General features: G+C 33.8%; 1 protein-coding gene and 1 long non-coding RNA gene across 4 annotated transcripts; one reads left to right on the top strand and one right to left on the bottom strand.

Annotated features, from left to right (window-relative positions):
• Positions 1-1,444: 1,444 nt before the first annotated feature.
• Positions 1,445-13,806, bottom strand: LOC115724475 (universal stress protein PHOS32). 3 transcript variants are annotated; one of them, XR_004013197.2, is made up of 4 exons: positions 12,828-13,757; positions 11,532-11,609; positions 1,921-1,967; positions 1,445-1,660 (listed from the first exon to the last, which is right to left on the bottom strand). XR_004013197.2 is itself a non-coding variant. In XM_030653767.2 (3 exons), exons 1-2 carry the CDS (start codon positions 13,627-13,629, stop codon positions 1,960-1,962), a joined length of 810 nt encoding a protein of 269 aa, XP_030509627.2. In that variant the 5' UTR covers positions 13,630-13,806; the 3' UTR covers positions 1,445-1,660; positions 1,921-1,959. The 3 variants fall into 3 exon arrangements, 2 of the variants coding, with proteins under 2 accessions (XP_030509627.2, XP_060973161.1); XM_030653767.2 differs by lacking the exon at positions 11,532-11,609 and having other exon boundaries at positions 12,828-13,806; XM_061117178.1 differs by lacking the exon at positions 11,532-11,609 and having other exon boundaries at positions 1,445-1,967.
• A 10,026-nt stretch (positions 13,807-23,832) lies between these two features.
• LOC115724812 (uncharacterized) lies at positions 23,833-26,816 on the top strand. The gene is made up of 2 exons (XR_004013285.2): positions 23,833-24,140; positions 26,514-26,816. It is a non-coding gene; the product is annotated as an uncharacterized LOC115724812 (long non-coding RNA).
• The last annotated feature ends 225 nt before the right edge of the window (positions 26,817-27,041 follow it).

Here is a 27,041-nt window from a genome sequence, read left to right as displayed (position 1 = left end):
TTTTGTATTCAAGGAGTCGTTTTCTTGTCACACAAATGGAAAACATTGGCCGACGGCCCATAAAAAGATTTGCACTCCAACAAAGAGAGCAAGTAGATCAATTTGACTTTGGTGGATATCTTTTTTTTAAAAAAAAAAAATCGCAATCAATTTGGTGGATTAAATATATATTATTAATTAATTAATTTAAGAGGATATCCGTTGTTCAATTTTTTTTATTATTCTTTTTGATAGAAAGAGGATATATCAAATTGATAAATACATTTTGAATTGAATTTATGGCTAATTTTACTGTGGTGACGTAGAATGGGCACCACAATAATTTAATTCAAATCAGTAATTTAGTATATTCTATAATTTGTTAGAAAAGCAGATTTTATTTTTATAAAATAAAAGGAAAAGCCTAAAACTTATTTATTACTAACTAGAATTTGTTTTTGGTTCAAAAAAAAAAACTAAAATTTGTTTTAATATATGAAATAAAAATCCTGAATGTCGCAGGAAAATTTTCCAAAATTGTTCAGTTAGATTAAGTAATAAAATAAGCATTAAGTGGTATAAAAATGGTTTTGTTTTTTTTAATAAAAAAAATCAATTATAGTAGTATTTTTTTTAATGGAACTTTAGCGGGTAATCAAAACCCACCAATTTGTCGCGCGCTATTTACCCTTAACTGAAATGACTTAACCCAACCTACCATAATAAACGCCTCTAATTATATCTCACTCTTAACGAGTCAAGACTCAAATTCTTTGAATTTAAGCCTCAGTTCAGAAGTCAGGTTCCTCTCAATCTCCAATTTGCAAGAAAATGGTATATAACAACAAAATAGAGTATGCCAAAGCACAATGAAACCAACACCAACAGAAAAGACAACGTACGATCGAAGTATGCAATCAATGAAGACATCATCACTTCACAACTACAGCTACCACAGAACTACATGAAGTAAAAACTGAGAGTTCCATTTATTTGAACAATCAATTGAGACAATTTTTACCAAAATTGTCACACACTCAGGTTGCTTAAATAAGAGTATGAGGGCTCGTTTGGAACGCCGTATTAAGTCGTATTGTATTGTATTATATTGAATTGTATTTTATGCAATATTTTTATGTAAAACTATATGTGGTATTAACTTTTATGGATACCTAAATATATAATATTTTAGTATAAATTAAAGTTTAACATAGTATTATATAAAAATATGATATATAATTCAATTCAATATAATACAATACAATACAATACGGCCTAATACGGCGTTCCAAACGAGCGCTGAGGTTACTGAATAAGAAGCTGAGATAAATCTGTACGAGTATCATCGCTTGTTATAGTTTCAGTTGCATAATGTCGATAAATAGTTGGCATGTGTTTAAATTTTATACTAATATAAAAAGCATAATATATATATATATAAATTCCATCAAGTGCTCATAGAAGATGAATAAACACAGCAGATTTTTCACATTGAAAAGAAATTGCATCACAAAGTAGTCACCCAAACATTTATGAAGGACAAACGGAACTGCTAAAATCTCGCAAACAGTATGCAATCCACCACATCCTTAGTCCTCCCAAAGTTTGTAGGCAAGAGAAGCTGTTAGAAGGAATCAAAGTGTGGGAAGGAACAAGCACCCTACAGTCTTGCTTTCCATTACTGCAATATTTCAACCAATAAAAAATCTTATTAACTTCTCAGTCTCCGTCAACTAATACCATCTATTAGCAGTTGACTCATAAAGAGAGGGAAAAAAGGGGGAGTGAGAGGAAAGAAAAGAATAAGGAGAAATAGTTGTGAAGCTTTGCTGAGTATAAACCAGTAATGAGATAAATAGAATGTAGATAATTTTCTTCCACTTTTATTTTTCACAAAGAAGTTGCGTATAAAGGTTTAGCAAAAAAAAAAAAAAAACATACCTTCACTTGAGAGGACCAAATCTATCGTTCATAAAGCCACTAAGCATCTGCAACATGACAAAACCACAAACAGTGTGTCATACATTAATTATGCAATCAACTTATAAATCCAACAAGCACAAACTTAATCGAAGAACTAGAAATCAAGTCTAAGATAAAAATTAAACATATAAACACACACACACATGTCAAAACAGAACAACTTACACTGGAAACATAAAGCATTACATATAAAATAAAAGCATGTCATAATCGACAAAAAAAAAAACCCCACTCTTTTTCCCATCACAACTCTTCTCTATTAACAGTTTCTTAAGTATTACAAATACTACGGGATATGGAAACACTAGATTTTTCTAGATTTCAAACTGTAAGACATCAAATTATTGTGACAAACAAACTATGTCTGGATAGATATTCAAAACACCCAATAGTCTCGTTCACATATAATACAAAATATGCAATATTCGAAGAATAAAAAAATAAATAAACTCTAAAATGAAAAGATTCTCCAACTTGAGAAATTAGATATTATTTTCTCAGATATTTTAACCTTCAATAATCACAATAAAAAACTCAGGGTAATGTTAATGTTAGAATTAATATGCACAAAATTCAGTTATTAGGATTGAATATTGATGAATCTTCTAGCCCTTGCAGTCGGGTGTGAAATAGGACAATGGTCACTAAGTATTTTGCATTACCATTGGGCGGATACCCATGGGTGACATGTTTTGGGAGCTGTGTTGGCTAAATGTGCATACCTATCCAGAAGAGATAGTCGGACTAACTCATACAATAAGTGTTGTCTTCGCTGCCCACTTATTTTCTGTCTCTGTCCAAAGCACCTAAAGCAGATATACTCACCCTAGAAAAGCTGGTGAGGGGCCTCTTTCTGGAAGGAGGTTATTTGTGTGGGTCCAGACATTTGGTGCCTTGGGAAAAAAAGTTTGCAAACCCAGAATCCAAGGGGGCTTGGGAATGGGTAACTTGGAAAAGCAGATCTTATGAAATGGCTGCGGAGGTTCCCCTTAGAAATTGAATCATTATAGCACAAAGTAGAAAAGCACATATAGAAGAACAAGCCGATCTCCTAACTCTCTCGGTTTTCTCTTACCAAACCAAATTAGTGGTGGATGGCACTCTCTTTCTCTAAGTCGACGGCGAAGACAACTATAGTCGGACGAGAATGGATTCGCAGATAAAACATGCTGTGGTGGTGAAAATAATGGGGAGGACAGGATCAAGGGGTCAAGTGACTCAGGTGAGAGTCAAGTTTCTAGATGATCAAAATCGTTTCATCATGAGGAATGTGAAGGGACTGATAGGCCTTAGGATATTAAATAAAAGGGGCATAATGGTAATTGTAATGAGTCATTAGTATTATATATATGAGTGAATAGAAAAGGAAAAGGGGGAATGATTTAGTTAAGTGAGCTTATAGCTCTTGGGAGAGAGCTGGGTCTCTCGAATACCCAGCAAACTTGTTCTCTTTGTCACTCTAATATCAATATACTTGTTATTTCCTATTGTTTCTACTGTTTGGCTCTATTTTCTTTTATCTTGCTACTGATTATACCCAAAATGATAGGAAATTCCTATCAAATGGTATCAGAGCAAATCGATCTGGCGACCATGGAGAACTCGAAGCTCATTTTTTACGGCGATGATCCATACGCGTGGGTCACTAACATTGAAGAGTATTTTCGACAACATCGAATTCATGAAAGCATGAAGGTCTCGGTTGCTAAAGCCTGTCTTCGAGGAATTGCTTGGCGATGGTTTCAAGCGGTGGATGCACAAGACCCATTCAAGAACTGGTTGGAGTTTCGGATCGCGATGTTCAACTGCTGTAGTCAGAGCGAAGAGGATCCGTACAAGAAGTTGATGGCGCTACAATATGAAAACTCGGTGAGAGATTTCTGGACTCAATTCGAGATGGTTGCAACCATGCTGCCAAACATTCCAGAAACTTTTCTGCGAGATATCTTCTTTGGGAATCTTCCAATGGAGATGGCGATTAAGGTGCGGGAGCAAAGGCCTAAGACACTCGTTGATGTTTTAGCCCAGGCGTTCCTTGTTGAAGAAGAATTGCAGACCCAACATCATACTTGCAATCTCGTTAGAGATGAGATGGAGGAAAGAAAACTCATCAATGACTACCTTATTTCTCAATCACAAAATCGAGCCTCTGAATCGCAGATTTGTGGCTCTCCAATAGAGCAAATAAATCCTCGACAATATAAAAGTACTTACGAGAAAGATGGCTCAATCGATGCTAAAGTTCTAACTGCTGGTGACTTGGTTTCTTCATTAAAAATTGTGGGTAATGAATTGCAAACTCATCTCGTCCAATCACAGACTTCCAGCAACACAAAAATAGGACTACAGATTGGGAAGAACAGGATATTAGAGATGGAGAAGCATTGCAACGGAAATGAACCTCCGCCAATTCCACCATCATTGGGAAACTTGGAGTCGCATCAAAGGACTCACGCTGGAATCAATTGCAGATTCGAAAGGTTCGAAGGTGTTGGTGAAACATATTCAATGCAACCGGGTCACGCGATGGTTAACGAGAGGTTGGAAGCAACGTCGGAGAAGCAACAGGGAGGGCTCTTTTCATGGACTCTTGCTGTTCGTCTGTTGTTGGAGTCGTCTGAGAAGAAAGTGTCGTCAGAAAACTACCTATTGCCGGCGTGGGTGTTGACGGGGGAAGAGAAGAAGTCGCCACCAGTGCTGAGAAAGACATTCCTTTCGCCGGGGAGCCTCGGTTGGCGATCAGCGACGAAAAAATCAGAAAAGTCGCTCGTGTGCTTTGATTTTGTTCCAGGTCGTGGAGGAGCTGCGTACATGGTGGAGACATGTGAGCTTGAATTTTTGGAACCCTACTTAAGGCCCAACTCAGGTCTTGAAGATGGCCCATTGTGTGCTTTAAGTCATTGGGTTATTTGGAATTCAGGTATAAATGAGGGCCCATTAAACATTACTCAAGGCCCAATAATTCAATTAGGTCAATTGTATATGGTTTGGGATCCTGGGAGTAGTACGACTCCACCCTTGGGGTATTACAAGAATAAGGTACTATTGGCTCACTACACCGAAGTGTCGGCAACGGAAAAGAAGGTGGGGGTGGTTGGAGGAAAGTTCTCGCATTCAGATTTGGTGTTCATCGAAAACAGAAATACACCAACTGCTCGTTGGATTTTTGACAGAGGGAGAAAAGTTACTTTTGAGAAGTATCCTTCATCGCCAAGTTTAAACAACACCATTTGGGTCATAAGGTATTTCAAAAGGCTTATGGCCAACTCTTTTGCTGCTTTCATGTTTTCAAATTGGATTGGTAATGTGGGTGAGGATATATGGAATTGTTTGATTATGAGCAGTATTAGGCAAAAGCGTCAGAACGAGTTTTTGCTTTCCACTTATGGTGTTCTTTGTGCTTTGACTACAAAGATATATGGCCTTACTAAAGAAAACAAGCCATTTGAGATAATATATGTATTTCCTCAAGTTGTTTTCCTAGAGCTTGTAAGTGATGCTTCTCAAGTATTAAGATTTACCCATAATGGATTGGGATATGAGAACATAGCCTTTGGGTTCTATTTGCTGGCTACGCATTTACGATTCAAAGATTTAGTTGGCTGGAAAAGGTTTGTTAATGGGTCCATAGTCAGCGTGCACAACACCATACAGGTACCAAGTGATATACAAAGGGATAAGTTTTTAATTTCCATTTATGGGAATTTTTTGTCTTATACCTATTTCGTTCTACTGGTTTTGGGCAAGAGCACCACAAGAAAAAAAGAAAAAGGTCCTGAAATGTTTCATGTGAAACACAGTTATCGATTTTGGGGGTGTGTCTCTTGGGTTTTTGACAAGGGAAGGACAATAAATTTTGGAACCACTCAGATTTTGGCAACTTCAGGGTTGGTCTTTCTTTTTTCTTCTCAACTTGATTTGGAAGCTCCATTCAATGGCGTGGGAGTGGCAGTTTTTCAACTTGTTTTGCATACAAAGGGAAGAACTATTAACTTGCTCAGCTGGTTTTTTGATCGAGGACGACTCGCTGTGGAGGGGCGTCTCTCTCTTGGCCGGAACACCATGCATTTGTTGGCTTGGTTCTTTGACAGAGGACGTCCAAGCATCGCAGTTGAAGACTTGATGTTCTTCACCTTGAGGACAAGGTGAATTTCGGGCGGTCGGTATTGATAGGCCTTAGGATATTAAATAAAAGGGGCATAATGGTAATTGTAATGAGTCATTAGTATTATATATATGAGTGAATAGAAAAGGAAAAGGGGGAATGATTTAGTTAAGTGAGCTTATAGCTCTTGGGAGAGAGCTGGGTCTCTCGAATACCCAGCAAACTTGTTCTCTTTGTCACTCTAATATCAATATACTTGTTATTTCCTATTGTTTCTACTGTTTGGCTCTATTTTCTTTTATCTTGCTACTGATTATACCCAAAATGATAGGAAATTCCTATCAGGGACCTGTTAGGAAAGGCGATATTCTCACCCTTCTCGAGTCCGAGAGGGAGGCTAGAAGGTTGCGTTGATCATCTTCTTCATCATCGACATCGTCATCATGTGTCTTAATTATCATGAATGATTCTCTCCTTTTACCTATATTTTTTCAACCTTTAGTTTTCGTAATGCTTACTTGAATTGATCAGAACTATGTTTAATTTAGTTTTATTTTTCTATGTGTTGGGTAGTACATTGGGTTTTGATAAGTTTAGAGTGTGCACTTTTGAAAGTGAATTCCTATATATGAATCGAAAGGCTGATTGTTCAAAAAAAAAGTAGAAAAGCACATATAGAGATGCTGATAACTTTTGGGACACTAGAAAGAGAGGGTGTCATATAGAGGCCATGCCATATTGCAGCCCTGATTGATGATATTTTCTAATTATTTGATCGAAGACAGGAAATGGTGGACAAGTTAAATTTTGGGAAGACAAATGGGTAGGGAATGTGCTCAAGGACTTGTTCCCTGCCTTGGCTCAGATTTCTTTGGCTAAATATTAAAGCTAAAATAGCTTGTGGTTGTGGCTGCTAGTCTAGCTCCAGTTTTGGATGGAATCCTCATTTTGGAAGAAATTTGACAGATAGGGGAAATGATAAATTTGATGGAACTTCTACACATTCTGGAACAGTCCCCAATCTTTAATGTTATAAGGGCCTGTTTGGCAGGCAGGGTGGCTGTATAATTTGTCCAATCCTATGTTTGGACATGCTAGTGGTCTGGATAACTAATCTAATTAATTACATCTGCCTGGGATTATTGATTCCATCCAGCATGTGGATATTCTGATTTCTTTAATTTTTAATTTTGTAAAGATATTTTAAATTTTTTTAAAAAATAAAATTAAAGGAATAAACTTACAAATTTATTTATCGATTTTTTTATCAAAAACTTATTTATTAAAATTGGTGAAAATATATAATGTTAAATTTAATCCTATAAATGCTTTTAAAATTTAAAATGATATCAATTAGACAATAGAAACTCAAAACTCAATTGATTCTAAAAGAAACAATATGGCCCTAGTATTATATTTTAATTTCGACTAAAATTTTAATTTTTTCAATCCAGTCCATTCTAAAACCAAACACAAGATTACTTAATCCTATTCAGTCCAATCCTTTTCCTACACTCATACACTCATTTTGGAACAGTTAAGAGGTTGAAGAAAAATGGACTACAAAAGTTTGGAAAAGTTGTGCTCGGTGCAACGTCATAATCTTTAGTTGGATTCTAGTTCTAGACAAGTTGAATATTCACCAAATTGTACAAATGAGAAAAGCTTATCAAGCTTTATCTCTAGGTTGGTGTGTATGTTGTAAAAACTATGAGGAAACTTAAAGGAATGCTCTCTCAGCCAATTGTTGTGGGTTAGTCTTCTTAAAGAGTTTGGTATTCAATGGTGTATGCACCAATCCAGCAATCAGTTGCTATTATGCAAACTTAAAGGGGAAAAGAGGAGTTCTAGATTCTGGTAGCAGCCACTCTGGCTATTTGGTTGGAGAGAAATGGAAAGAACTTTTAAGGCATCGAAAATGAAGCAACATAACTACGGGAGAACGTTAAATTTTGGATCACAACTTGGGTTTACAAGACAAAAGGCTTTGAGGACCTAACTTTTCAAGATATAGTTCTAAATGTCTAGGGGAACTGTACTTAATGTATTATAATTATAATTTTGTGCTTATAATTCTTATGTCTAGTTTGTTCCCACAGTTTTTCTCCGCCATAAGTGAGGCTCCCAAATAAATTTGAGAGAAGGTCAATCTAACTTGATAAGCCTCCTATACATTTTGGATGTAATAGGAGGACACATAAACTAGGATAGAAGGCTTTTTATTTTTATCTAGTTGCCTTTTATTTTAATTGTTGTTTTGTCTTATTTTTAGTACATCCTAGCTAACAGTATTTTGTGTTATCCAGTACCTATAAATAAGGAGGGATTCATTTGTGGGGGAATTTGGAAATAGAAAAAAATAGACTTTAGGAGAGAGCAGCCCTCTCAAAAGGTTGTAATTGGAGATACTAGCATCTCGAAAGCTAGATTGTTCATTTATTTCATCATCCATAAATAGATAATTTTATCCTCTAAGAATATCTTATCAAATTGGTGCGGTGAACTGCGGACACGATGCCAAAGAAACCTGTGGAGAAGGGTGACGCTACTACTAGGTTTGAGGATCATTTTGAAGCTCTGAAAACTGGAGTCTCTCGAATCAAGAACTCAATGGAGGAGATGGTAACCAAGATTGAACAACGGCTTCAAGAAACCTTGCAACAACAGTTCAAGATTCTCTAGAATAACCAAGAAAGATCAAGAACTCTTCAAGAATCAAGGGACGAGGTCAATCGAGTTGTTGGAACCCAAGAGCAAGGGAAAAACAAGGACTTGGTAGCACCATTTGGGCCCCAATAGACTGGAACACAACCAAGCATGAGAGATAAGTCTAATGGGACATCTCCTACAGTAGGATTCAAGGGAACTCGACATTTAGATGAGGGATCCCTTGATCGAGGACAACAAGAGACTCGTTTTCGTCATGAGAATCGACTTAAGAAGTTGAAGATGCCAACGTTTGATGGCGATAACCCCGATGGGTGGATATTGCAAGCAAAAAGAGTTTTAGCTTTTGCCATGATTACGACGAAGAAGAGAAGATTGAAGCGACTTTCATTTCATTTTCTGGCGACGCCTTGCTTTGGTATCAATATGAGAGCAACAAACGAGACATCTATAACTGGGAGGAATTGAAGAAATTGTTGCTCTGCCATTTTCGAGACACTCAAGAAGGGTCACTGTATGATCAGTTTTAACTGTTAAACAAGAGGGCTTTGTTAGCACCCTTGAAGACAGTGGATCCAACCATACAATTGAGCACTTTCTTGAATGGTTTGCTGCCATCTTTACGAGTTGAATAGTGAATTCAGAGACCAAGGAATGTGGATGAGGCAATGGATATCGTTCAAGACATCAAAGAAAGGAATAGAGCCTTCGTATCGATATTATTCCTCAAATTGTGTGGCGCAACCTGACTTATCAGCGGGAGCTAAAAAGACATCAACTAGAACTTTCCTTGCAAATTCAACCACTAAGGTGGGGAAGCTCACCAGTTCAGAAATTCAACATATACAACAAAAGGGATTGTGTTTCCGCTATGATGACAAGTGGTCACTAAGACATTGCTGGAAGAAAAGGAAGCTACAAGTTATCATTGTACTCGAGGATGTTGAAGAAAATGGGTTCGATAATGAAACGAAGGATGACGGTGTTGATGCCATAGACTTGGACACAATTGAAGTGCACAAATCAATAGAGGTATCTTACCAATTTGTGACTGGATTGTCTAGCAATTCCACCATGAAACTCAAGGGTCAACTCGGCACAAAGAAAGTGTTAATCCTAATCAACTCCAAGGCCACTCATAATTTCATTTCTAAGTCCTTAGTCACTAAGCTGCACATCCCAATAGTTGAGACCAAGGCTAATGAGGTTACAATGGGAAATGGTGATTCGATGAAATGTGAAGGCATTTGTAAGAATTTGAATATTCACTTTCAAAGAGTGGACATTTGGGATGATTTCTTGCCCTTGCCATTAGGGAGTGCTGACATTATCCTTGGTTTACAATGGTTGACTACACTAGGAATGACCAAGACAAATTTGACGGAACAAACCATGGAATTTCAGCTTGGTGAACAGAGCGTAACAATTAGAGGCAATTCTTCTCTTAACCGATCTTTGGCGTCTTTAAAAACTATGGCAAAGACTCTTCAAGCAGAGAAACAAGTCATTGTTCACAAAACCATGTCTTTCTTTTCACCTTGAGGACAATGTAAAGGTTTTTCGGGGGCAATAGGAAGACACATAAGCTAGGAGAGAGGGCTTTTATTTTTATCTAGTTGGCTTTTATTGTTGTCTTATTTATAGTACATCCTAGCTAACACTATTTTATGTTATCCCGTGCCTATAAATAAGAGGGAGGGATTCATTTGTGGGGGAGCTTAGAAATAGAAGAGAATAGACTTTAGGAGAGAGCAGCCCTCTTGAAAGGTTGCAATTGGAGATCTAGCATCTTGAAAGCTAGATTGTTCTTTTATATTATCATCAATAAAGAGGTAGTGTATGAGGGATTTCATAACTCTGTGTTCAGATTTGGATAGATTATTTTATTCTCTAAGAATAATTTCTTATCATTACCTTTGTCTATTTTTAAGAAAAGTTAAGTTAATAAATAAACTATGTTGGAGTTTGCTGGTTAAATGTGAAGAAAAGATAACCCTAAGGGTTGGTTTAGTGGTAAGGAGGAATGATTGAAAGTGCTGGTAGGTATTGTTCCACGATTCAAATCACCCTAGACTCCAAAACTTCGGTCCACTTCCAGTCAAAATGCTAGTGCCAAAAAATTTAAATAACAAAAATAATACGAAATTGTGAAGTAAATGAAATGTATGAAAAGTTATGTACTACAATTTACAGGTTTATAAAGCAATAGAGAGCCTTTAAAAAGTTAAGACAAGAGTAGATCATTTGTGATAAACAACTAATGTGTAACCACGAATTAGTACGATTGGATTAGCCATGCAACAAAGAATCAATGCTGCAGTGAGTATTTTGTTCAAAAATTTCTAATTTTGGCAACTTGTTTAAAAAGATAACAAAAATATAAAAGAATATATACAATAGTTAATCATAAACAGATTACTTCGCTAAGTTTCTCTAGAAACAGTAGGCCAGAATTCCAAGTTTGTTTTTATCATTGAAGAATCTTCACCACTATTGGGGAACAATGTTCTAATGCACAAGGCCAGAATTCCGATTTATCATTGAAGAATCTTCACCGTTGCTTGGTAAAGATTTTCGAAAGGCTTGTCTTATCCCAAAGATTATTTTCATTCGAACCCAAAAACAATTTGAGAACGAAAAAGTTGTAGCTTTTCGTAAGAAGAAAAACGTTGTTCCAATGCATGTATAAATCATTTGAAAATTCCAACATAATGTGCTAAAAACAATACCATATCCTGATTACTATAAGAAGTTTCTCTAAAGACAAAGTGCTAGAATTTAGAAGTTGGTTATATACATTGAAAAATACTTCACCATTGCCTAGTGAATTTTTTTTGAAGACTCGTCCTATCTCAATAATTATTTTCGTTCAAACCTACAAACAAATCATAAATGAAAAAATGAAAAAGAGTATCATGTTTTGGAAAACATTGTTCTAATGTATTTCGAGTAATTTCAGAATTCTAACATAAAGTGCTTTAAACAATACCATATTTGAGTTAGTTATTAATCATTGAAAATGTTGATACATAAACATGGAAGCTCATAAAAAAATACACATACCAAAGAAACATAATAACTGATCACTGGCACAGTGGCTTAAGAAACATAATTCTTGTAAACTCTTGTATTATAAAGAAGTTAAACAGTCAGTAGTTTTCTTCATACACAAAAGCTAGATAAAGTACAGGCCATCGCATATACTTCTTTCCTTCTTTAGGCTTACTTCTAGTTTCAAGAAAGTTAATCTAACTATTTGTTTTCTTTTTGGTGGTGACAGGCTACAAGATATCTATTATACCACTGACAATCAGAAAAAGGATAAGAGCAATTTAGTAAAACCTTCACAAATATTAAGTACTACAACGGTTATTCACATAGCAACATAGTCACGTTTATTGGGAATCTGATAGAGCTTGATGAACAAGAATTTCAATAAACGTCTATCAGAAGGTACTACTTTCAACTAACCACCATGGGTTAACATTTGTTACATTAATGAAAGGACAACTGTGGACTTTATACATTCCAAAAAAGGGTCAACGCGGAAAAGTGTTGGGATACACTTCTTTGGTTATAAATGCCCCACTAAGAGAATATACAATTCACATTTGCAATCCTTTCTCGAATTTGTAGATTTTAATGAAACAACTAACATCGTTTTCATATTACATCCAACAACACTATTTTGCAGCAGATAAAAACAAATATGGCAAAAGTTCAAAAGATCCCTCAAAACAAAATCTCAAAGACTTCTCATTTCGTAAGGCAAAGTAGATTTTATGGTGGGGTTTACAGGATAATGTTTCTATTAGAAGATACTATGTAGCATCTATACATAGTTATGCATACATATAAATCATGGATGATAAGTACTAAAACATAGCAAGTTTCAAGGATTCAACTTCTGCAATCCCAGTTTCCCACAAAATAAATAAATAAATAATTAATTGTTCACGGAGAAACCCAATTGTCATTATTTCATTAAGCTTAATATTCCAACTCTAACAATAACGAAATGAAGACAATGTAGCAAAGATACGATACCAAACTCCATAATTCTATCAAAAGTAAGAAGCTTTAAGTTGCTAACCTTTTAGATGCTCTTCCTTCACAACAGGCTTGATCACAGCCTCTTCTTCTTCCCCGTCCTTCACCGCAAGTATAGCACCACCGCCATGGCCACCAGCAACATCACCACCCTCTTCCTTATCATCGGGATACCGTACAACGACAACAGGACAAACACAGTGATGAACACAATAATCACTGACACTCCCAAGTTTTCCATCGTTACCACGTCGCACAGCCCCAAAACCCCTGCTCCCCATAATCACTGCACTGAGCCCAAGCCTCTCCACCTCCAAACACAGCCTTTCCTTCATATCGTGATCCTTCACGATATGAATCTTGTACGGTATCTGAGCCTCCCTTAAGGGCTTAGCGAGATCAGCAGCTTTGGAAGCCGTGAAGGCGTCGAAATCATCTTCGAGCTTCTTCTGCTTGGCGTTTCGCTTGGTGGGAGTGGCGGTCTCGGTGATTCTTTCGTTATGGTGAAACTTGTCAACGGCGGCAGCATCGTCATCTTCATTGGTGCTGATCGAGAGGTCGATGGACCCCCAATCGGCGCCGAAGAGGACGGAGGTAGGGCTAACGTGGAGGAGAATTACAGCGTCTCCAGGGCGGATGTAGTGGCTGACAGCCCACTGAACGGCGTAAGCGCTCTCGTCGGAGAGATCAACAGCAACGCCGATTCGACGGCGGGCGCCAGCAGTGGGAGTTGGGGTGGCAGCCGGACCTCCGGAGGAGTGGTGACGAGGAGAGGGTGGGTGGTGGATTTTGATGGTGGGGAGCTGAGGGTCGGCAGAGTCGAGCGGTGGTGTTTGGTGATGCATTTGTCTTACTGAGTCGATCGATGAACAGATTGGGAGGAAGATGTTTCCAGATAGAGAAGAAAATGTTTCAGTCAGAAGCGGAATATGTTTCTTTTTTGTTTTCACAGATGACAATTAATGGAACTTCGGAAGTTACGGGCTTTATACATCTAAATTAAATAGGATATTTTTGTTTTTCAAAAATACCATCAATTTTATTTTGTTATTATTATACCACTTTATTATATTCATTCCTACACTTTTTAGCTTCACCCCTTGTCCCTTTAATCTTTTGTATCTATATCAAATATCTATGTAAGTACAATATTTAATTTTTTTTAATTAGGTAATATATTTTTTTTTTTAATTTTTGATATGGGATTTAAGATTATCTTTAAGAATTTTTTTTTAGCTATTGATACATTAGTGTGTCATTTGAATTTAAATATATATACGTATTTTTTAAATTTTTTAATTAGGTAATCTATCTAATAATGCATCTATTGTAATTTACTATATTAAATTCAAGGATAAATAACGGCATAAGTACCCAAAGTTTTAAGTTTGTAAGCGGGATAAACCTAATATTTATTTTTAGCAGCATAAGTACCCAATGTTTGTAAAACTGTAATTTTTCTTCAGTTTTATCAGTAGAGACTCCGTTTTAAATTTATTAAAGGAACATTTAGAAGTAACTGATACTGCATGTTTCTGTCTAGACCCAATGATCAAAAATTTAGACCTTATATGTGGCCTGTTTAAGAAAATAACAGGATTTGTACGGACGAAATTAGAGAAAATTTACAGTTTTACAAACACGGGGTACTTATGCCGCTAAAAATAAACATTGAGATTATGCCACTTACAAACTTAAAACTTAAGTACTTATGCCGATGTTTACCCTAAATTTAATACACTTGATCATAAAACCCCAATACACTTGATCATGTACTATATACTTTAAATTAAAGAGAAATTTGCGGCAAAAGTCCTCAAAAACTTAAGATTGTTGCAGATTAGTCCCCAACCTCAAAAATTAGCGGTAATAGTCCCCAAAGTCATGTTTTTTATTTGTCCGTTAGTCTTAATTTTAACTGAGTCGTTTACTTTTTAAAAATTACCACGTGTCACAATATTATTGGTCTAAATTATTATTTTAATTTTAAAAAATAAAAATAAATAAATTATTTAAAAATAATTTCTTTTTTCTTTTTCTTTCTTTTCTTCTTCTTCGTCTTCTTCTTCTCACTGCTAGCACCACCAACCCCCAACCCTCAACTCCACAGACGCCATCTTCCTTCGCCTCTTCTTCCCTCCACATTCTCTGAGATCATCAGATCTCCAGGCCAGATTGGTTATCTCTGGCATCGTAACACCCAGACGGGCACCAGCAGTAGATGTAGCACCCCTTGAAACGTCGATTTCTCTCTCTGCCAGGCTCGTTTTCACCATCATCGCCGCCCTCTCTAGAGGAAGCCTTCGATCTAATCCCACCCAAGTCATCTGCAAACCTTTGTCAACATTTAAAAAAAAAAAAACTATGAGTTCGGCAGAGAGTGGTAAAAATTAGGGTTTTTGAATTTTATTATTTTATTTTATTTTAAAAAAAAATTGTTTCAAAATGGGTTGGTTTTTGGTGTCCAATTGACAGGGCTGGAGTGGGGGTGGCTAGGGCTGGCTGGGGTCGGCTGAGAATCCTGACATCGGGATGTGGTTGGGGTCGTGGTGGTGCTCCGATCAAACGTTGTGGCTGGTTGAAGAAGATGAACAAGAAAAAAAAAATATATATATAATAAAATAAAATTATAATTTTAAAATATATTTTTTAGTTTTTTATTTTATTTTAAATTATTTTAATTAAAATTATTATTAGGACCAATAAAAAATTGACACGTGGCACTTTATTTGGGTTTAACAGATCCGTTAGAAAAGGGATCTAACAGACTTACAAAACGCCAATTTTTGAGGTTGGGGACTAATCTGCATCAACCCTAAGTTTTTGAGGACTTTTGCCGCAAATTTTCTTAAATTAAAACATTACATTATTTACTAAGTATATTATTATATATTGTAATATTATAATGTAATTTAAAATATCAATCATCAATATATAAAATGAGAGAAATGAGGCGGTGACATGACACTCCAAAATTATTCTAAAATTATTTTTCTCTACTCTCCTTAATTTTCTCATTTTTAATATTTTATTAGAGCATAAATCTATAAATTATACTTTACTATTATTTTAATAAACCAATTACATTAAATATCTAACTTTAAATTTTCTCCAATTTTTAAAACATATATAATTCTAAACTTATAAATATATATTATACATATATTTATATATTGTTCTATATGCATCTCTCTCACACATTTGTTGTTCTTCATCTTTTTTTTTTTGTTCTTTTGTTTTTTTAATAAAAATTCTCAATCTATCTCTAATCCAATTTATTTTTTTCTCTTTTTTTTTTTATTTGCTTTAAGTTTAAGTAACTATTAATTTTTGATGTATGCATGACACCTCGACGAAAACATCAATAAATAGCATCAAGACCTCGATTTTTAATATTTCTCCATAATTTGGAGACATATAGACTTTTTTTTATGTCGACAACTTCACCGCCATCGATATTTTTGAATTATTCATGATTTACTCATTAGTATGAATTATTTTATGTAAAAAAAATGATTTTTTAATGATATATTCATGAAAAGTGATAAAAAATACTATTGTAGCTTTTTTTTTATTCTCATGTAATACTCTCTATTTTTCATTATATTTCTATCGCTCTTTATATAATTATTTTTAGCATTTTTTTTCTCAAAAAGATATTTTAAATCAAACTTTATATATATATAAATTTTTTTATATAAATAGATATATTTTTTTTTTTTGAAAAAGATAACTTTAGTTTATAATTTATAACCCCTAGGTTGATATTATCTTTTAATTATAAAATTATAATTATGATTTATTTTAATTATATATACATAATTTTTATTCTTCCTTAATTATAGACCTGCTTTAATATTTCTATCATTCTTTTCTTAATTCTCTAAATTTTTATTTTTTTTATTACTTGTTTTTTTTTAAAAAGAAAAAACTCCAATTAAGATAATAATAATAATAAAAACAAAAATATCTAACTAACAGAAATTATATCAACATAGGACACAATATTTTTTTTTCCGATTTACATACTTATATATCTTCAAAGTTTAATTTTTTTAGATATATATAATACCTTAATAATAAATAGGAGAATTACTTCATATGCTATTTTTTTTTTCAAATTTACAGTTTGGGTTGTTGGAGTGGTTTCTATGTGGATTGGTATGTAGATTTTGGTTGCGATCTAGGTTGTTTCGTTAGTTGCTATAGGGGTTTCTGTGTGAAATTCCGTAAAAATGCAAAAAAAAAAAAAATGCTTTGAAATGTAAAAATAAAAAAACTCCTAGTCCTAGTAAATAATTTAAGAAAAAAATAAACTATCTATTTTATAATTAATAATTAAAAAATATCTAATCATACATAATAACTAACAAAGCAAAATCAAACTATCTATTTATAATTTTTAAATTTATGATAATTAATTAATAATTAAAAAAATAAAATTTTTAAATATCTATTCTCTTCTTAATTTTCTCATTTTTTTAATTTTTTATTCTGCTTTATTAAATTGTAGATCACTAATTAATTAAAAATTAAAAAAAAACTATATATTTATATATAACAACTAATAAATAAATATATATGTATTAAAAAAATTAATCTAAATATAATTTCTTTTTTCAGAGAGAGATATAGTTAATATTAACTAATATAATTTATCAAAAGAAATTATTAACTAATATGCCAAAAATATCAAAATTCTAAACTTAATTTTTTTTTATCACCCTCTCTTCCCTCACATAATAAAAAGTAAGTCACCAATCATTGTTTAATTTATTTTATGTACAAAGCAAACTTATTAGAAAGAATATTAATAATGATTACAAATGAGATACGGTGATAACATCAACTTTTAAATACAGTGGTGACTACAAATGAGATACAGTGAAGATAGTTGATTTAAAATTATATGATGAATTTTCTATATATTTATTACCTTCTTTCAATTTTAGATCTCTATTTTGTGTAAGAAATATTTAGTTTCTAATTTCTTCACTATAATGTATATTTTTTTAAAAAAAAAATACCTAATTTTTTATTTATATAAAAAGTTGTATGATAATTTTTTTAATGCTTTAGAGTTTTCTATATAGATTTATTATTTTTTTAATAAGCATATATATTCTTTTAAAAATCTATATACATAAAAATAAATTTAAAATTATTTGATACTAATTTTATTGTTCAATTAATATTCATATAATTATTTAACCGTCGCACGCAAAGCGCAGCTTGTTTCCTAGTTATAATATTTAAATTTAAATTTCTTTATACAAAATTTCTACATATTTTTTTTTTATTTTAATTCAAAGTTAAACTCATAAATTTAAAAATATAATTAAAAATATCTATAATATTTTAAGTATTGTAAATTTAAGTTAAAATTTCTTGTTAACGCAGATTTTCTTTAACTATATTAAAGCCTAAATCGTGAAAGATTTACACAGAAAATAATAGCATTAAAGAAAAAAATAAGAACACAAAGCTTTTTTACGTGATTTTGCAGTTAAAATTTTGTATAGTCCACGAGTCTATCTTATTAGATATTTTTGATACAATTCTAGGGCTTTTTCTCTTAAGGATTTTCCGTCCCTTTTTTATTGTAACCTGATCCTATTTATAGTTACATAAGAGGGCAGTTATTTACAAATCAGACTAATATCTTACAACAATAATCTCCTAAAATTATGGGATTTGATTACGTCCCATGTAAACTAAATGCAGTTATTATTTAAAAATCACAAAGCTGTGATTGGTCTACTTTTACCGAGTCAATGCATGTGTATTAAATACATTGTAAAGTGTATTGCTCTGGGACATCTCGCTAAAAACATAGCAACAATAACCCTGTTAGCGAGCTAGAGCTTTTCACATGTCTTTCCGAGGTTGATAATGTAAATCTCGTCGTTTCTGTGCTTGAAGACATAATGCTCCATCAATCGTAGTTCTTGGTGACAAGATAAACCTCAGCAGTCAACATCATTTGAATGTCAACTTCTATCTGAGAAATCTGACTTGACAGAATAGTGAGTCTCACTGAAAGATGTATGAAGCTGATTAGTGAAGGTGCCAGGAGTATGCCTTCTTATAACGAGATGGATACCTCGCTATTCGTCGTTCAAGTTGATCCAACTATTATGCTTAGTTTGTATAATGTATATTATACACTAAGTGTTCTAACAGTTAACATGTGTCACTTACTTTTCTTCATACATAGCGAGGTTGGTGACTCGCTTTGTATTAATGATGTCATCCTTGTGATCATATCTTCATATATGAAATAATTTTCTCGTCAATACGTGAATTAATAGTTTGTACATCTATGTCTCGCTCAAGACTTTTCAGCCAACGAGTTATAGATATACTCTACTAGTTCAGTATTTAATGAGTTATTCTATTTTAACATCTTTTAGTATAATTACTATTATATTTGTTGATTTGTATTCTCTCAAGTTGACATGTGTCCTTCTCTGAAGTGTCACCCGAATTTTGAGTATAACAATTGCCCTTTAAAAAGTTCTTTTTGATAAAAAGTACTTTTTAAATGATTACAGAGGGTATATTTGTCATAATCCCTTTTGAAAAAAGGCATGTCCTCTGATTTTGGCGGTTTTGTGGTTTTGAGGTACATCAGCATTTAATGACCATCTTTTCTACTTCTTTTTCAAATTATACACGTAGGATCAATTATCTCCCTGATCTAATGGAGATTAACCCAAGAGTATAAAATGGAAAAAGGAACCATCTTTGCATTACCTTTGCCATTTTAGAAACTCTGCTAATTTCTCAAGCTTTTCTCTGTCATTAACATTTTTCCTACGAGTTTCATCCGATTTAATTTACGATTTCAAGCATTCGGAGGGATCTTCACGCTGTTCGTTAATTCACAGGTTGCAGAGCCGTTCATTATCCCCAAAACCAACCTCAAACAGTAAGTGACTTTTCTCCTTATTTTCTTACGAGTTTGTTATGTTACATTTCTGAGTTTAATTACCAATTTATTGGTCAGCATCGTTGTCATCTCATTTGGTTTTAGCAATTTTTAGGGCTGAATTGTGTCTGGGTAATCGTTAGGGTTTAGATAGAACATAGGTTTTCGAGGTTCTTCAATTTACCAACTGCTGGTTTGATAAATTCCTTCCAGGAATTGGGATTGCTTTCTTCTTGAACCAATGTCTCAATCTAGTTCATAAGTTTATTGTCTAGAAGATTTAGAAATAGAGTATCCCACTGAACTTCCCATCCCGTACGAACCCAAAACTTCAAAACCCAAATCCAATTTGGAGATAATTGATGCAAAAATTAGGGAACACTTAGTGAGAACCCACCAAGATGATATTGCCAGTCGCCACAGGCGCTTCTTGCAAGAGATTACAGAAGGCAAACGCCGTTTCTTGTGAGATGCTGCTTGGCCTGAACCTCCTAGTGTGTCCTCTATTCCTTTAGCTGAGCCTCTGTTTTTACCCAAGGCCACAATTGCTTTTGAACCAGGTGACTTGGATTTTGAAATAATGTCTTCTAAGCCACGTAAATCAAAGACTCCCCAGGACCCCAACGTCACTTTTGAGGCAGAGTTAATAGAGTCAAAGGTGCGAGCCATCGCAGGTTATGTAGGTGATTCACTGCGGACTAGTGGTATTGAATACAAGCGAGACTGCCGAGTTAGGTCGGTGCGAGCTAGCGAGTTCAGTTGTTACCCACCATTGCGACTTATTCACGAAACCTCTGTGGGAACCAGTAGCAAGACCAGTACAAGTGGCTCAACTAGTATAGGCGCTTGGAGCCTTGAGCACATCAGGGCTGGAGCTATAATCCCCCTGCGAGACTACTTTAAGGACTTCATAAACCACCTCGGGCTTGCCCCGTTTCAACTAAATCCCGTCTCCTACAGAATCCTCGCAAGTTTGAGGGTTCTGTACAAAATCCTGAATTGGGCACCACCAACGTTCATTTCAGGTTCTTCATACCCTGTTCCTGGATTCTAGGTCCTCCTTGAACGTGTGGTCCGTGTACTTGGACCACCCTCAGGTTGGGTCCTCCTGGAACGAGTGGTCCATGTAGATTGTGAGTTGGGAGGCCTCCGGGAGCCCATTGGCTCTTTTCGAAGACGGTGAGTGGTTTCTTCATGAGGAGTATCAATGTTTTCTCCGTTGTCAGCCATGAAGAAAGTTTTTTTATATATATATATATCAGGAGGGTCTTTTCTGAGCTTTTTTCACGAAGGCTTTCATTGAAAGTACCAAACTGTTAACGCAAATTTTTGTTAACTATATTAAAGCCTAAATTGTGAAGGATTTGCACAGAAAATGATAGCAGTAAAGAAAAAAAATAAGAACACAAAGCTTTTTTACGTGGTTTTGTAGTTAAAATTCTGCATAGTCCACGAGTCTATCTTATTAGATATTTCTGATACAATTCTAGGGCTTTTTCTCTTAAGGATTTTCCGTCCGTTTTTCATTGTAACCTGCTCCTATTTATAGTTACATAGGAGTGTAGTTAATTACAAATTGGACTGATATCTTACAACAAAATCCACTAAAATTACAGGATTTGATTACGTCCCACGTAAACTAAATGCGACTATTATTTGAAAATCACATAGCTATAATAGGTCTACTTTTACCAGGTCAATGCATACGTGTATTAAATACGTTGTAAAGCGCATCGCTTTGGGACATCTCGCTGGAAATATAGCAACAATAACCCTAGTAGTGAGCTAGAGCTTTTCCCATATCTTTCCGAGGTTGATAATGTAAATCTCGTCATTTTTGTGCTTGAAGACATAATGCTCCATCTGACAATCGCAGTTCTTGGTGACAAGATGAACCTCAACAGGCAACATCATTTGAATGTTAACTTCTATCTGAGAGATCTGACTCGACAGAACAGTGAGTCTCATTGAAATATGTTTGAAGCTGATTAGTGAAGGTGCCAAGAGTATGCCTTCTTATAACGAGATGGATACCTCGCTATTTGTCATTCAAGTTCATCCAACTGTTATGCTTAGTTTGTCTAATGTATATTATACGCTAAGTGTTCTTACAGTTAACATGTCTCGCTTACATTTCTTCATACGTAGCGAGGTTGGTGCCTCGCTTTGTATTAATGATGTCATCTTGTGATCATATCTTTATATACGAAATGGTTTTCTCGTCAATACGTGAATTAATAGTTTGTACATCTATGTCTCGCTCAAGACTTTTCGGTCAACGAGTTATAGATATCCTCTACCAGTTCAGCATTTAATGAGTTATTCCATTTTAACATCTTTTAATATAATTACTATTATATTTGTTGATTCATATTCTTCCAAGTTGACACGTGTTCTTCTCTGAAGTGCCAGCCGAATTTCAGGTATAACACTTATATTTGTTACAGCAGAATATAATGACTCCTTTCGTTCAAGATCTCTGTCTCGCTCAAGACTTTTCAGTCAACGAGTTATAGATATACTCTACCAGTTCAGCATTTAATGAGTTATTCCATTTTAACATCTTTTAATATAATTACTATTATATTTGTTGATTCATATTCTTCCAAGTTGACACGTGTCCTTCTCTGAAGTGCCAACCGAATTTCAGGTATAACACTTATATTGGTTGCAGCAGAATATAGTGAAAACACTCTAAAAAAATAACTAGCACTAAACAATGAAAAAAAAACCCAAAAAAACTAAAAAAAACAACAAAAATACCTTCATCACTTTGTCTACTTGAAATATTCATCTTAAAGTTAAAAATCAGAGTCTAAATCTTCAATATTACGCTTGGAACGTTTCGATTTTTTCTTTTCAAGGGAAACAACAACTGGCTTTCTTTTTGAAGGTATGGGACATGTAGGGCTAGGAGAATAATCTTTGAAATTTTTCTTACCGATAGCTTTCTTACCCATCGTCAATCTACTCACAGATTTTTTAGAATTTTTTTAGGGTTTTTTTACCACTAGAGAAGATGAAGATGATCATGTTGTTGGGAATATTTTACCAAGATCTAGATTTACTAACAAGCATGTTGATTAACATCCTAAATATGAATTCTCTAAAACAATGAAAATAAACACAAAAGGTTTTAAGAAAACCTTACATTGATTGCAGCGGAATATTATGACTCCTTCCGTTCAAGATCTCTAGCCCTTGATTCCTTTCTATAGCAGAGCATTATCAAGATCTGAACCTGAATCTCTTTCTCTCCTTCGGGTTTGGTTACCACCGTCTTACTCACTATGATTGAGTACTTGACTTGCTATGTGTGGGGATGGCACTCATTCACTATGCGTTCGAATATGGAAGAACAATGAAGGAGGCTGAAATCACCAATGAAGGAACTCTCTCATCTAGGTTGGTTGAATAGTCAAGTTGACATTAGTTGGATGAGTGAGAGCATCATATTCCTTTTATAGTGTTTCAACTAGGGCTTAGGGCTGAATTATATGGATTAAAAAAGAATAAAATATTGGTTAAAAATCACTTCATGGGTGTACACAATAATGGACCATTCTCTAGTTAGATTTTTGCCACTTTATTTCAACCACTTATTCTTCTTTTCAATAATACCATATTTTCCAATTCAATCCTATAAATGCCAAAATTATTTATTTAATAATTATAATTAATTATCAAATAAAATTATTATTTATGTTATTTATTAATTAGACCATACATTGTCTCTTAATTAATAAATTGACCCCAAAACCTCTTTTTCTTCCCAATTAAGCCCTTGCTTAGTGAAAATTCATAAATAAGACACAGTCTAATTTTAGAATTATAATTGATTACACTACTACAAAATGGGCTATTCCCAACGGTTTTAAAGAGGGTCAACTATAGAAACCGTTGGAAAAAGTAAGTGGAAGTTTTTCCCATCGGTTTAGCACCGAAGCAAAATAACTGTTGGGATAGTTATTTCTAACGGTGAATAACCGTTGGCAATACTAAATAATTTTTTTTTAAAAAAAATAATTTATTCCAACGGTTTTTAACTGTTGGGAATACTAAGTATACCCAACGATTTATAATTGTGGGGAATACTTAGTATTCCCAACAGTGAATAACTGTTGGGAAAAGATGCATTTTATACCTAATCAATATTCTTGACTGAAAATGAAAATTTGGGACAGGCGCTGGTTCGAATATTGGACCCAAGGCTGAAAATTTCAAACCAATAACCCTAAATCTTCTCTCTCTCTCTCTCTCTCTCAACAATAACCCTAAATTTCAGATGAGGATACTCTCCCGACGGCATCTCCTTTCTTCTCAGCTCCCGACGATACTCTGCCCGACGATTCCCCAAGTTGAAGCCATGGGAAGCCAAGTCGAAGCTCCTTTTTGAGTTCTTATCAGCAATGTTGCTTCAAAATGGTACCAAACATGCTATTTTGCATCAATATATATTTCTTTCTGCTGTTATCAATTCATAAGTTAAAATATTTATGTGAACAATTTTTGAAAACTAAAATAGAGAAACTTTTAAGAACATTTGTGCCTCTGTACAATTTTATCTGTAATCTATTGTGAGTACATGAGTATCCATCTTATATTTTCTAACCTAGCTCCCCCATGTGCCTCTCTTAACGCCGCCCCTGACCTATTGTCTAGAAGGAACTCAACTGAGCAATTCATGCTCATTTTCACACTTACTGTGATTGAGAATGTTGAATTATATATCGCCATTTCATATTTGTGATTGTTTTGATTGATGCATAATATTATGATGTATCTTCTTTGTTTGTACTCGTTCTTATGATGTATTTTCAATATTCCGTTCCCAACCCCCACTTCTTTTGCTGCTTTCGTTTTTTGCTTTTGTTTGGGGCCGATGATTAAAAAATTCATTTAGATAAGTATATGTCTGAAATTACTATGTAGATTAACTAATCTTCTCTATGAGGCATTTGTATTTATATTTTATTCATTGATATTCTTGGCGTTTGGCTTGTGTGAATCTGAGAAAAGTTCGCAATTATCAAATTGATGATTCATTGTGAATACATTATACCACTAATTCCTTCCCTCCGTATCTATGTTCTAATTTTTGTTTTGTTTTATTTATGGTCATATGATGATTTTGAATGCATAGACAATAGGTCAGGAGCTACCATTCTTTTCAACTACTTTTTCTCATATAACCTATTGCCATACAAGAATGTAAAACAATTCCACTCTCTGCTCTTCTGGTGTGTGTGTACTGGTAGGTTGCTATCAAGAAAATAAAAATCGTTTGGCTTATAAATCATCTGTATTACCTCCTCTGTCCACATCAGTTATTCTGGAGTAATTAGGACAAGAGTCCTTTTTCTTATATAGAGGCTAACTATATGTTTGTTAAGTATACACATTTAGTGTTCTACTTATAAATCAGGATAAATTCTTTTTCCTAAGAAATGGTTGTGTAAATTATTTTGGTTTGCCATTACGTATTTTTATCTGATGTTTATATTGCAACGAAAGAACTTCTACTATTGCAACATATCATTAATCCTAGAAATCAAATGTTGGTGGAACACTAACATAACCTAATGTATTGTATTATTTGTACACAATTTTGAAAAAACGAATTAAAAGAAGAAAAATCTCTTGAGAAAGAGAGTTTAGTACATTTTATTTAATCGGCGGTTGCTAGTACGATAATCTCTTTATTAATAGTACCATTTTCTTGATCTGTAAAATTCTGAGGAAGAGGAACATCAGCAATGTCTTCTTCTTGAGATAATATTGTTGAAGGAACAATACCAATTTCCATACTCTTGTTGAGGATCACACTCATATTATTGAACCTTATATGTATTAGTTCTCTTTGAGAACTAAGATGAGTTTAGGTGTCATTTTGACTGTTCTGGAAGTCCACTGCTGAGTATATATAATAAGTATATTTATTAACTTGATAATTACTCTTGGTTGGAAAAATGATTTGTTCTTAAAACTTTTAAGCAGTATTCAGGTCATTTTTAATGTTGTTATAGCTGTAGAGATTCAATTCTAATTAAAGTATTTAGCTATAGGAGGAAAAGGGTGTGTGTGTGTTGAAAAACTAATATAAACTAATATAGTTTTGCCATAAATAGTATCATTTCTGGGTACAGTCTCATCATTTCTCAGATTTGATGAATACAGTATTCTCTCCACTATCATTATCATCATATAGATCCATCCCATATCTTTATGGGATTAATTAGGTTTTCTAGTTAATTATATAAATAAATAGATGTTGTATATATATATGTAATATTTTATATTGTTTTTTCTTTACATATTTAGTATTTACATATACATCTAAATTTTAGTATGTTAATTTTTATAGCTTTGTTAGGAATATAGAGTTTTTGTTATGCGTGAAGGTCTTTCTCAAGTATTTATGTTACCAAGGTTTTCCTCTGCCATGAACAAGGGATCTCAATAACATAGGGGTAGGTTAGTCCTAGACATTTGATCTTTGTCTCTATTTCTTTTAATTTAAAAAAAATAAAAAAAGCTTAGGTAATTCTGTTATAATTAGCTTTACCCTGTAATTTTGAATCTGTATATTAATTTTTTTTTGAAAATCCCTTGTATCTCTAAAGCAATTACCCTTTACTTTCTCTCATGTAACTTTCTCATACTTTATTACTGCTACTGTCTTTCTATTTCAATTACAAATTTCTGGTTCCAATGTTTGTATGGTGCAGGTATGATAGTTGATAATTAATTTAATATATATTTTGCAGTTTTTGTTATTAATTTTTTATTGTTTACCAGTGTAATGCAGCGTGAACTAAACAAAAATGAGTTGAACGGTGTTTATGCATTTATAAATCCTGCGACTGTGGCGTCTACTCATGGCTTATGGTACAACGAGCGTGTAGCTTTGCTTTTTCAGCGATTGAGCAACATACATAGTTATTCATAGGTGGACATGAATGATTGTTTTTTTTGAGATATACACTCTAACTTGACCAATGTATAAATGTTTTTTTTAATATATATTATCTAACTTAACAAATGTATGAATTTTCTTTTATAAAAATATTATTAATGTTATTATATTTTTTCATTATTGTATATTGGAAATTTAAATTATAAAAATGCAGGGAGAGAATTGTATGAACATTTGCAATTTCTCCCTTACCTTTTATTGTCCATCAGTTTATAACCGTCATTTTAAGTGGTGTATTTTGTTAGTTATAGTCTGAGTGAAGCTTTTTCCAACAGTTATAAACTGTCATTTAAAATGGGTTTTCTCAATGGTTATAAACCGTCATTTAAAGAGATGTTTTCCATCAGTTA

This window comes from Cannabis sativa, chromosome 6 (assembly GCF_029168945.1).
Source record: "Cannabis sativa cultivar Pink pepper isolate KNU-18-1 chromosome 6, ASM2916894v1, whole genome shotgun sequence".
NCBI classification, from domain to species: domain Eukaryota; kingdom Viridiplantae; phylum Streptophyta; class Magnoliopsida; order Rosales; family Cannabaceae; genus Cannabis; species Cannabis sativa.
This window is presented reverse-complemented; position numbering and strand designations above follow the sequence as displayed.

Bases quoted from the DNA above. Each gene is read 5' to 3' on its own strand.
- LOC115724475 (XM_030653767.2), bottom strand. From the start codon at position 13,629: ATGCATCACCAAACACCACCGCTCGACTCTGCCGACCCTCAGCTCCCC.